Source organism: Eubalaena glacialis, chromosome 13 (assembly GCF_028564815.1).
Source record: "Eubalaena glacialis isolate mEubGla1 chromosome 13, mEubGla1.1.hap2.+ XY, whole genome shotgun sequence".
NCBI classification, from domain to species: Eukaryota; Metazoa; Chordata; class Mammalia; order Artiodactyla; family Balaenidae; genus Eubalaena; species Eubalaena glacialis.
In genome coordinates, this window is record NC_083728.1 from 57340413 (window position 1) to 57352828 (window position 12416).

At 55.0% G+C, this 12416-nt stretch overlaps 1 protein-coding gene across 8 annotated transcripts in view; it reads left to right on the plus strand.

The window, feature by feature from the left end:
• The window catches only part of TSC2 (TSC complex subunit 2), a 38172-nt gene that overhangs the window by 4987 nt on the left and 20769 nt on the right, over positions 1–12416 (plus strand). For all 8 annotated transcript variants that reach the window (XM_061209686.1, XM_061209688.1, XM_061209687.1 and 5 more), the window contains exons 6-16: positions 993–1110; positions 1519–1567; positions 1985–2110; positions 2440–2513; positions 3574–3700; positions 4529–4672; positions 5559–5696; positions 6609–6712; positions 7141–7222; positions 8356–8511; positions 9006–9122. In XM_061209686.1, coding sequence (XP_061065669.1) covers positions 993–1110; positions 1519–1567; positions 1985–2110; positions 2440–2513; positions 3574–3700; positions 4529–4672; positions 5559–5696; positions 6609–6712; positions 7141–7222; positions 8356–8511; positions 9006–9122 — 1235 coding nt within the window. The remainder of the gene's footprint in view (positions 1–992; positions 1111–1518; positions 1568–1984; positions 2111–2439; positions 2514–3573; positions 3701–4528; positions 4673–5558; positions 5697–6608; positions 6713–7140; positions 7223–8355; positions 8512–9005; positions 9123–12416) is intronic.

Sequence of the window (12416 nt, forward strand, 5' to 3'; positions counted from 1 at the left end):
CGGCCTTGGTGATGAAATTTAATCTGGGATGCAGGAAGGCCTGTTGGGCCCAGAGGGAGTGCTGCAGTTCACAGGGGTGGCCTGCAGAGGGTGCTGCAACGCACTGGTCTGCTTATCTCTGTGCAACCAGGATCAGCCGAACGAATCTCCCCAGGAGCTTGTTAAAAATGCAGAGTCTGGGCTTTACTCCAGACAGGCTGGCTCTGAATCCCTGGGGAGTGGGGCCTAGATGTGCCTTTTAGGCGGGCAGGAGGTGGTCTGCATTTTGCTGTTGGGAGAGCGTGCTGCTGACCCAGGCCTCAGGTTGGGTCTTATCCAGAGTGCCCTGAGGTTTTTGGGGGGCTGGGGCCGCCTCGCTGCGTCTTCCTCCTTGCCCTTTTCATGCCCGGTCTGGCCTCCTAGCCCTTTCTTTTGGTGGCCATCCTCCCTGTCATCCTTATGGTGTGAGGTTTCCATGAGTCTTGAGATTTCATGTCACTGCTGTGGGGAGAAGAGGAAGGCAGAGGAAGAAGTAAATCTGACTTGGGCCTTGCTGTTCTGTCAGAAACGGGCCTCAGCTGTTGGTCCACCTCCAGGACAGGTGCTGACAGTGAGGATGTGGTTAGCTTTTCTGTCCAAGTTTATGTGTCTAGCAACCAAGCGTTGCTTGTGTCTCCTTTGAGAGATTCTCTGTGGGGATGGGAGCCTCCTAGACACTCACCCCGTGTTTGCACCCCCAGCATCGGGGTCAGGGCTCTGAGCATCAAATGCACAAACGCTGCCCCTGCCTCAGCTCAGACCCCTTCTTGCATCCTGGGAGCTGGTGAATTCCAGAGTCCATGACATGCTGACCTGCTCGGGCTCCAGCTGAGCCTCCATCAGCCCCGTGCTGGCCTGCCTTTCATTCCGTGGGGACCAATGATGCTGTTTCCAGCAGTGAATGGGATGGGGACTCATTTTCCTGGGGAGGAGGTGAGTAGGAAGGACGTTGCTCTCCTCTTTTTCTCCCCTAGCTGAGTTTGTCCTGCAGTGGATGGACATCGGCCTGTCCTCAGAATTCCTTCTGGTGCTTGTGAATCTGGTCAAATTCAACAGCTGTTACCTCGATGAATACATCGCATCCATGGTCCAGTAAGAAAAACATGTGATCAGTAACATGCACTGATCACAGTGCTACTGTCTTATGTCTGCAGTTCAGCTCTGTAGGGTGAATAAAGCTGTTAAAACCATCAAATAAATGGAGATGTTGGAAGTGGCCAAAGCCACCTTCCACATAATGTTTGTAGCAGATGTGTGATATTACCTGATGTTTTGTTTATTGTTACTTGGTATTTGTTCAAAACACTCTGTGAAACCCTGCAGGCAGAGGCTTGGTCTTGGTGCTGTGCACTCAGCACTGAGCAGTGGTTGGGTGAGGGGAGCCCTGAGGGAGGATGAGCCACTTTTTTAACTGACTTTGTAGGGGAACCAGGAAGTAAAACGGAGCCACCCAGCCTCTGGGAAGTGTCCTCTCAGCTGACTTTGTGTTTCCTCCCACAGCATGATCTGCCTGCTGTGCGTCCAGACCGTGTCCTCCGTGGACATAGAGGTCAGTAGCTGCCCCCATCCAGGGACAGTCACTTTCACCGTCCTTCTGGGCAGGCCGGGTGGCGTAGCAACTGAGACCCCAGGCCCTGGGGTCAAGCCTTGTGCTGCCCCTCACTGGCTGTGTGGCCTCGGGCAAGCTGCTTGACCTCTCTGAGCCTCAGGACTCTCTCCTGTAAGTAAGGGCGGTTGGATGACTTCTGTTGTGGGGTTATAGTTCATGATGGGATAACCCACCGTGACTGGGATGTAAAAGTGCCTCCCAGATGCTTGCTCACTCTGTGGTTCCCAGGAAGGCTGCTTTGACAGAGGGGAGGGGCAGTCATTGCTGACCAAAGGATGGTCAGTGGAGGAAGCTGAGGGTGTCACTTCCCTGTGAGCAGGAGGCAGGGCTGGCCTGACTCTTTCTCCGCCCCACCAGGTCTCTCTGCAGGTGCTGGATGCCGTGGTCTGCTACAACTGCCTGCCGGCCGAGAGCCTCCCCCTGTTCATCGTCACCCTCTGCCGCACCATCAATGTCAAGGAGCTCTGTGAGCCTTGCTGGAAGGTAGGGGTCTAAACTCTCATCCTGCAGAGTTCTTGCCCGGATGAAGTGATAAGCCAGGCTTATGGACAGGACAAGGGCCATCTTGTCCTCAATGAATGGCCATCTTATTCTCGGAGCGGCCAGACAGTGGCCTGTTGAGGGGAAGCCAGTGGCATGTTCCCAGTGGCTGAGCTGAGGTCAGGGTTTTGGTGGCATTTTGAGAACTTGGCTGCCCCTGTTCGGGAGGAGATGGTGGAGAGCAGCTGGACGTGGAGGGCTTCAGAGCGGTGGCTGTGCGAGGCCCCGGGCTTGTGTTTGCCAGTCTAACAACGGTGCATCTTGCTTCCCAGCTGATGCGCAATCTCCTGGGCACCCACCTGGGCCACAGCGCCATCTACCATATGTGCCGCATCATGGAGGACAGGCGAGTGCGGGTGGCCCAGCCGGCGTGGGTGAGGGCGGCTTGGCGGCCGCAGGGCCTCCTCAAGGAGGCTCCCTGTGTGGGCTCTATGCCTCGGCACAGGCTGACGCGGAGCTTCCTGTTCTGGTGGGGAGGCTGCTCCAGAAGCGAGCCCTGATCTAGGGCTCACGTCTTATGCTACTGGTCGCCTGTCCTCTCCTCCTCCTGCCAGTAAAGTCAGAACATGCAAAACTGAGCTCTTGACCTCCCTCCCACACGCGGACCTCCTCCAGTGGGGCTGCCTCACCACCTACTTGTCACGAGGCCCTGCCTCACTTCCCACAGCCAGACCGTCTCAGGTGGTGTTGCTTCTGCCCCTGAGATGGCTCGTCTGTCCACTCCCGGGCCCCACCCCCTCAGCTCTCACCTCCTCACTGCTCTCCTGCACCCACTCTTGGCCTCCCGAAGTCCATTCCTCCACACAGCAGCCACACATAGTTTTTCCAGCACAGATCTGACTGTGTCACTTTTTGCTTGAAGCCACAATGGCTTCTAGTGCTCTCAGGATAAAAACCAAATGGCAAGGCCTGGATGGTCCAGCCCTGCTCAGCCTGTGAGCTTCTCGTTCCTGCCATGTTGCCTTTCTGCCACCCACCCAGGGCCTTTGCACATACCTTTCATCTTGCTGAAATGTCCTTCCACCTGGGTTGAGTTTCCCTGAGTGTCCTTGACATTGTAGTGTTGCGGTTAGATTCCCTGATTGCCCTGAGCAGGTCTGCTCTCGTATCCCATGGCTTTCCTTCTTAGCTGTAATCTGAGTTGGAACCTTGGTGTTTATTTACGTGATCTTTTGGTTCACACCTGTGTCTCCTAGGCTGTCAGCACCATGATGCTGAGGGCTGTTGAGCGAATGCGTGAATGAATCACACAGTTGTTGCTGGCCCCCGTGTCCCCTGCCCAGCCCACTTCCCTAGCTTTGCTTCTGCCTCATGAGTGTAGGGACCTCCAGGGAGGCTGCTAGGAGCCTGGGCATATGCTGGGCTGGGCCCTGCTTATATCCTGTCTTCCCGGGGAATGCTTTCAGAGCCTACATGGAAGACGCCCCACTGCTGAGAGGAGCTGTGTTCTTTGTTGGCATGGCTCTCTGGGGAGCCCACCGGCTGTACTCGCTCAAGAACTCCCCAACATCTGTGTTGCCGTCATTTTATGAGGTAACTTGGCTTCTGTACTGCAGTGAGCTGGCGAGGGCGGGAAAGCTCACCTCATCCCCACCCAGTGGGAACAGGCCTGTCAGACGGGGAGTCTGCTGCAGGGGCAGGAGGTGGGGGGGGCGCGGGGGGAACGTGTGCAGTCACTTGCTTTGCAAGTAGGTTTGCGATGTAGGGCCTTTGAAGGTTTTATCCTCAAGCAAATATTATATTTTATGAATTTCATCTTCTACAAATTAGCATCAGGACTGCTCAAGATTCCCCCCGGGGATAGTGACATGCTTGCTTTCGACAGTTTCCTTGGTCAAGTGGCAAACTTGCTCTTGCTCTAGAATGAGGCCAGCGATAATAGCTTGTGTTTCCACCGTGCCTGGCGGAGTTCGGAGCACTTTGCGTGTTTTCATGTAGCCGTCATGGCACCCTGGTGAGCTGGGGCAATCATACCATCCTCATCTTACCGGACAAGCAGATGAGCTGTGTCATGTCCCAGCTCACACCGTGCCCCTAACGGGGTCCTTCTGGCCACACCCCGTCTCCTGGGCAGTGGAGGGCGTGCTCTCTGCGCATTGCTTGCATCGGGGTAGCTTTCAGGTTCCTCTAGGCCAGGAAGCCAGGGGCACAGAATTTGAAGTGAATGGTCTGGCTACGTCAGGCCCTTTGGAGCCAGTATAGAAAACACACTTCTGGGTTCCTGAGATACTACTTTTGTGGCCCGCGAGACGTACGTGGGAGTAAGGCATCTCATGCTAGGTTCCAGGGGCGACGTGCTGGGGCTTCCTGTGCGTGAGCGCGAAGGGACTGACACTGCGTGCCCCCCGGGCCATGTTCCAGGCCATGACCTGTCCGAACGAGGTGGTGTCCTATGAGATCGTCCTCTCCATAACCAGACTCATCAAGAAGTACCGGAGGGAGCTCCAGGCCGTGACATGGGACATCCTGCTGAACATTGTTGAACGCCTGCTTCAGCAGCTCCAGGTGAGGTGGGCACAGGGAGAACTGAGACGGCCGACCCGTTGGCCAGAGGGCCCCTTCCTGGGGGGTGTGGACCCATGGGGGCAGCTCCCCGCCCCTCCAGGGCCCTCCCTCAGAGCTTGCTGGGCCGTGTTCTCTGATGGTTCTTGGGTGGCAACTCGCCGTCCACTGAAGACAGCTGTTTTTCCCAAGTCCCCTCTATCGGTTGGAGCAGGACTATGTAATAGGTGAGCAAGGGGGGTGGGGTGCAGTGTCGATCAAGATCGACAGAGTAACACACCAGGTGGCCTCCATGGCCTGCAAGTGGACCCTGAAGACAGTTCCCAAAGTGTCTCGAATGCTGCCCGCAGTTGGTGGAACTTTGGAGGAGGGCGTTGACTGTGGCAGGAAGGAGGACGTGCTGGTGCAGGGGCTGCAGATGAGATGAGGCCACATATAGCATGGGCTCGGGGCTGGGCCTCCTGGGGCACTGGGGCAGGCTCTAGGCGGGCGGCCAGGCCCATGGGAGGAAGGACCAGAACTCAGCAGGGCCTGGGTTCTTGTCCCTCAGGGGTGGCTGCTGGGCCAGACCATTGTCACGACCAGCTGGTCAGGCAGTGCTTCATCTTGGAGTGATGGTCTGGGAGGCCACACCCCTGGGGCCTCCAGAACATGCGAGAGCCTGAGGGAGGTGTGAACACACTGGTAGTGGAGGCCCGCCTTGTGGGCACAGCCAGGACCCCTTGGGCCCCACCGTTCCCCAATGGGCAGGAATAGCACTCGTGCCCCCTGCCCAGTGGGAGGACCTGAGGGGGTGTCTGGATTCAGCTCATCTGAGCTGAGGACTCTGATGCCGAGTCCTTGAAGGGAGCTGAGATCCCTCCTGTGTAACCGTGCCTTCATGTTGCAGAGCCTAGACAGCCCAGAACTCAGAGCCATCGTCCACGACCTGCTGACCACGGTGGAAGAGCTGTGTGATCAAAATGAGTTCCACGGCTCGCAGGAGAGATACTTTGAGCTCGTTGAGAGATGTGCAGACCAGAGGCCTGTAAGACCACCTCTCTCTCCAACACAGTGGGGCCTTTGGTGCTCAGGCAAGAGGGTGGTTTAGGTCAGGCTTCTGGGGGAGGGGAGGGGCTGCTCAGCTCCCGGAGGTCTGGCTGTGTGGGTCTGGAGGCAAGTTTTCCGTGAGTTTGAAGTAAAAACCCTGGCAGGCTTCTGCTCCCCTGGGATTTGTGCTCCAGCAGGGAAGTCTGCCGGGCCGTCAGCAGGCTGAATGAGTGTGGGTCTGTGAGAGCACATCACAGCCTAAGCATCCATTTCCTCCCACCTGCACGGAGGGAGGGGCCAGTTGGCTTCATGCTCAGCATATCTGCTCCCCGAAAGGCAGGCAGTCCTGGTGCCAGAAGGGCTCAGCCTGATGCAAGGCTTTTATGTGGGTTTTATTTTTTATTTCTTTATTTTGGCTGCGTTGGATCTTCGTTGCTGTGCGCGGGCTTTCTCTAGTTGCGGCGAGCGGGGGCTGCTCTTCATCGTGGCGCGCGGGCTTCTCACTGCGGTGGCTTCTCTTGTTGCAGAGCATGGGCTCTAGGCGTGTGGGCTTCAGTAGTTGCAGCAAGTGGGCTCAGTAGTTGTGGTGCGCAGGCTCTAGAGCGCAGGCTCAGTAGTTGTGGCACACGGGTTTAGTTGCTCCACGGCATGTGGGATCTTCCTGGACCAGGGCTCGAACCCATGTCCCCTGCATTGGCAGGCGGATTCTTAACCACTGTGCCACCAGGGAAGTCTGTTATGTGTGTTTTAAATGAATCTTTACTGCTGCCAGCAGGGCCTTTATCGTGTGGGCTCCCTACCTGGGCCTCGGAGTGGCTGGTCTCTTGGGCCAGCAGCATGGGGCTGTATTTATCAAAACTCTGGAAGGGCAGAGCGGCTCGTTCACTCCAGGTCTTTCTTCTTTTGACAGGAATCCTCTCTCTTAAACTTAATAACCTACAGGGCTCAGTCAATCCATCCAGCAAAGGATGGCTGGATTCACAACCTGCAGTTACTGATGGAGAGATTTTTCAGGTAGGCAGCCTCTGGAGGCCCGCCTGACCCTGTGTCTGCACTGCAGGCAGGACACTGAGAGTTAGCACTTTCCTTTCCGATTCGTGAAAGTGACAATTCTCACTGAGCAGGAGAGGGTTTGTCTTCCAGAGGACAGAGTCCTCTGAGGCCTCTGTGCTTACTCCCTCCTGTGGAGTGGTCATCTAGAAAGAGGCCATCTCTGAGGGCCAGGTTCTCTGCCCCTTTACCCCATTCTTGGTCTGGATGTTGCCGAGCTGGGCCCCACGCGGGGAGGATCCGGAGTCAGTCTCGCCTGACACGGAGGCGGGTGGGTCTGGGGGCTGGGTCCCCAGGGAAGCCATTGGAGGTTGGGCTGCTTGGGTTGGCGGAGGGTGAGGCCGGTGGTTGGTGCACCCGTCCGGCCCCAGCAGGTGTGCCCCTGCCCGCAGGAACGAATTGCGCAGCGCTGTGCGTATCAAGGTGCTGGACGTCCTGTCCTTCGTGCTGCTCATCAACAGGCAGTTCTATGAGGTGTGTATCTGTGCCGGCGCGGGAGCCCTGGGGCAGCAGGTGCGAGGGCGGCCTCCACAAGCCATGCAGGGCTATGCTCGCCCGAGAGGCAGCGCGTGGCCCTTTCTGGGCACCGCACGCCTCCTGGGGTCGGCCTGGGACCTGGGGTCTGCCAGCGCCTCTCTGTGGCAGGCTTTGTTTCCTCGTTCATCCCTCCCTCCCTTGGTGCCTTCTGCCAGGCCTGTGGCTGAGCGGACAGGAGGGCATAGTCCCTGCCCTCAGGAAAACAGTCTTGCGTGGGGACATTTTCTTTTCATTTTTGTAATCACACTCATCCTCCGGGCTCTGGGCTGATCACCAGATGCCAGGGTGGTGCCAGCCCCTACCAACCTCTCTACCGCATTTCTTCCCCTCCAGTCCATCCTTCACTAGGTTTGCAGCCAGGGCCTGTCCTTCTTTCAGAAACGGCAGTGGCCCCTGCCCACTGGGCTCTCTTCTCCAGGAGATGCGCTCGGGCTCTGCATCTCCCCTCACTTCCCAGCACCTTCCTCACTGCTGCCTCGCTGGAATGCCTGGTGTCCCTAGGACCTGCCCACCCCTCCTACCCTCTCAGCCTTCCCTTTCCCTGCATCTCTGTCCCTTGGAATTCACTCTTTTTCAGAGTCCAGCTCAGTGCTGCCTCTTTTAGGAAGCCCTCTGGGTTCTTGAGTCCCTCGTGTTGGGGTCGCTCTTGTCCTGCTCTCTGCTCCTGTAGCGCTTTGTACCTGCTTCCGTGAAAGCGCTCGTCCTGCTGCCCCGTTATAGTGGGCTCTGTGATGTCGGGGACGAGGTCTCTCTATCCCCAGGACACACACGCAGAGAGCCCTCCACATGAGATCCTTCTTAATTGTGATGTTGAATGACAGAGAGGGAGCGGGGACATTCACTGCTGCATCACGTCTGAGTCTGAGCCCGTGGGCCATGCCCCGGCTGGGCCAACGTGTAGTCGTCATCATTCTCCTGAGCCGAGGGGACACACAGAGTGCCCTGGAAGGGGCCTGGGCCTCTCAGGCACTCGCACACCCCGCCGCGGTTGTCCCAAGTTTTTAACGACGTGTTAGGTGAGTTTTGGCTGTGGCCAGTGGCTTACCTGGCTTCTCTTGTGCTTGGTGCAGGAGGAGCTGATCAACTCAGTGGTCATCTCGCAGCTCTCCCACGTCCCAGAGGATAAAGACCACCAAGTCCGAAAGCTGGCCACCCAGTTGCTGGTAGATCTGGCTGAAGGCTGCCACACCCACCACTTTAATAGCCTGCTGGACATCATTGAGAAAGTGAGAGCCGCTCGGGCCTGGGGCTTGGGGCACCTGGGCTGCCATTGGGACCCCTCTCTGTGGCAGAGCCCAGCGGACAGCAATGTTCTTTGGACCCGCTGTCTCCGTTCTCTGCAGGGAGACTGCCTGGGTCTCTCCGAGATGGGGTTCCCTCCTAGCAGAGATGGGGCAGTGTTGGGAGGTCTGGCCGGGCCTGCTGCTGCTTGGCGCTGTCCTGCTGCCGTGCTGCCCAGGGGTCCTGGGACATGGCTCTGTGGCTTCGGGGGAGACTGGCTGGGGGTGGGGTTTGGACACATTGTCCTTCTGCACAGCCAGCATCCTTTTAATTTCAAAATGCATTGCAGTTTCTGAACCATGCCTTGGATGAGGGGAGTGCATCTTTCCTCTTGAGAAATAAAGGAGAAAGTATTTTTTGGTAGAAAATATCAGATCTGATGGTTGCTGCCTCAGGGAGCCCAGAGTTGGGAATTTAAATAGAGATCTTCTCTCCATAGGTGATTGCCCGCTCCCTCTCTCCACCCGCTGAGCTGGAGGAAAGGGATGTGGTGGTGTACTCGGCCTCCTTGGAGGATGTGAAGACTGCAGTCCTGGGACTCCTGGTCATCCTTCAGGTGGGCCTCTGCATCTCGTTGGAGTGCTGCTCTTTAGGGACACATCCCCGAGGAGACCTGGGCACTCCCTGGGGTCGCAGAGGGCAGTCCGGGTGTGATCCCATCTCCTCGTTACAGTGGGGGGACCAGGTCAGAGCCCTGACCAGGTCAGGGAAGGGTGGACAAGGCCCAGCCAGAGCCAGTCTGTGGGAAACACTCCCGAGCCAGTGCCAGAACCACCCCCTCAGGTCTCCCCACAGCCACTGAGGTGGGAAGGGCTGGTGTCCATTCTGGCCCCACAGTTGTTTGGTCTTTTTTTAATAGCTTTTTTGAGATGTAACTTACATACCATACAATTCATCCATTTAGAGTATATGGTTCAGTGGTTTTTGTTGTATTCATGGAGTCGTGCAGCCATCATTAGGGACATTTACCCCAAAGCAGCTCCATACCCATTAGCGGTCACTCCTTATTCTTCCCCCAGCACCTCCAGCCCTTGGCAATCACTAATTCACTTTCAGTCTCTGTGAATTTGCTTATTTTGGGCATTTCATAGACATGGAATTACACAACATGTGACCTCATGTGTCTGGCATCTTTCATTGAGCGTAATGTCTTCAAGGTTCATCCATGTTGTAGCGTGTGTCGGTACTTCATTTATATGGCTCAGTAATAGTTTACTGTACGGATAGACCATATTTTGCTTATCTATTCATCAGTTGATGGACACTTGGGTCACTTCCACTTTTTGGCTGTTGTGAATCATGCTACAGTGAACACTCACACAAGTTTCTATGTGGACATGTGTTTCATTTCTCTAGGGGATCCACCTAGGAGTGGAATTGCTGAGTCAGCCGGTAACTCTGCTTAATCGTTTGAGGAACAGCCAGGCTGTTTTCCACAGGGCCTGCTCCATTTTACATTCCCGGCATCAGTGGATGAGGCTTCCATTCTCTCCACATCCTCACTCACACTCCTTATTTTCTTTTTTTTTGTTTATCACCATCCTAATGGGTATGAAATGAAATCTCATTGTGGTTTTGATTTGCATTTTCCTAATGACGTTGAGCATCTTTCCATGTGCTGATGGGTCGTTTGTGTATCTTCTTTGGAGAAATGTCTGTTCAGATCCTTTGCCCATTTTTAAACTGGGTTATTTGTCTTTCTCGAGTTGTAAGTGTTCTTTCCATACCCTGGATACAAGTCCTTCATTAGTTAGACAATTTGCACACGTTCTCTGTTCCCAGTCATTCTCGCCACGTCGTGCTCGCTCTCCTGCATGGTGGCTGTCCTCACATGCTCCCGGGCACCGCCTGGCTCCTGAGGCTTGCTGGAGCTGTGGACTTGTCCCTTTACGTCCCCAGCAGGGCAGCGATCAGCCTCTTCCACTGGCTACTGCCCTCGATCACTGACTTGCAAAGCATTGTGGTGTTATCTATACTTAAGGTCACCTGCCAGTATCAGTATTGTGAAAAATGTAATATTTGAATCAATTGGTTCATAAACTACTTTGTAAAATGTTGATGGCAGAACAGTTTCTGTCATGTTTATACGTAATGGACTTTTATTATCTGGTGTGGAAGTTTAAAGTTTGATAAAAAGTGGACGGCACCTCCTTGGTGTCTTGTCCATAGCAGCCCCGTGCTTCCTATGCCCTGACTTGAGGGATTGTGGGGAGCCCTGTGGCCCGGATGAACCCAGAAGCCTATACGGAGAATGAAGAAGAGATGGTCTGTTGCCCTCACTTGGAAATCGAGCCCTGGAGACCCGGGGCCGCAGAATCGAGCTGTTTCCTACTTGAGCAAAGTCCTGGGCCAGCCTGTTTTCATTTTTCTTTTTTTTTTTTTAATAGTAATCTTTTATTTATTTATTTTATTTTTGGCTGTGTTGGGTCTTCGTTTCTATGCGAGGGCTTTCTCCAGTTGCGGCAAGCGGGGGCCACTCTTCATCGCGGTGCGCAGGCCTCTCACTATCGCGGCCTCTCTTGTTGCGGAGCACAGGCTCCAGACGCGCAGGCTCAGTAGTTGTGGCTCACGGGCCTAGTTGCTCCGCGGCATGTGGGATCTTCCCAGACCAGGGCTCGAACCCATGTCCCCTGCATTAGCAGGCAGATTTTCAACCACTGCGCCACCAGGGAAGCCCCCATTTTTCTTTTTTTTGTAATTAAAAAGTAATATATACGTCCAGTTAAAACACGCGAACAGCATAAACGTAGCAAAAAGTTCGGTTCCCTCCTTTCTTCCCACCAAAATGGGCAGGCAGAGCAGTGGCTGCCCGAGTCCATGGGTGTCCTTCCTGAGATGCTTGTGCTTTGTCAAGCATGGTGTCCAACTCCCTCCCCTCTCCCTTGTGTGTGTTTTTTGTTTTTTGTGGAAGGCAGGGATAATGCTTTTATGTTGTTTTTTTTTTAATTAATTAATTTTTTTGGGCTGCGTCAGCTCTTCGTAGCGGCGCGCAGGCTTCTCTCTAGTTGCGGCGCGTGGGCTTCTCTCTAGTTGTGACACGGGGGTTCCAGAGTGCGTGGGCTCTGTAGTTTGTGGCACATAGGCTCTCTGGTTGAGGCGCACGAGCTCAGTCGTTGTGGCACACGGGCTTAGCTGCCCCGCAGCATGTGGGATCTTAGTTTCCCGAGCAGGGATTGAACCCGCGTCCTCTGCATTTACCACTAGACCACCAGGGAAGTCCCTATATTGTTTTTGAACCAAAGAGACACCACTCTGTTAATCATTTTTTTTTTTAAAAAGAATATCAATAAAAAAATAAATAAAATAAAATTCAAAATAAGTAAATAAAAAGAACATCAGTGATACTTTTTTTTGTTTTTTGTTTTAATTAATTAATTTATTTTTAGCTGCATTGGGTCTTCGTTGCTGTGCGCGGGCTTTCTCTCTAGTTGCGGTGAGCGGGGGCCACTCTTCCCTGTGGCGTGCGGGCCTCTCATTGCAGTGGCTTCTCTTGTTGCAGCGCACGTGCCCTAGGTGCGCGGGCTTCAGTAGCTGTGGCGTGAGGGCTCTAGAGCGCAGGCTCAGCAGTTGTGGTACACGGGCTTAGTTGCTCCACGGCATGTGGGACCTTCCTGGACCGGGGCTCGAACCCGTGTCCCCTGCATTGGCAGGCAGATTTTTAACCACTGTGCCACCAGGGAAGCCCAGTGATACGTTTTTGAAGCACTGCTCTCCTCCAAGGCTCAGAGTACCACAAAGGGGACCCTTGGCTGTAGCTGGGTCCCTTGGGTCCCTCCTGCCCCCAAAACCAGGTTGCTGGCAGCACCACGAACTCTCACACCTGGCCTCCCCTAGCCTCGCTTGTCAGGGA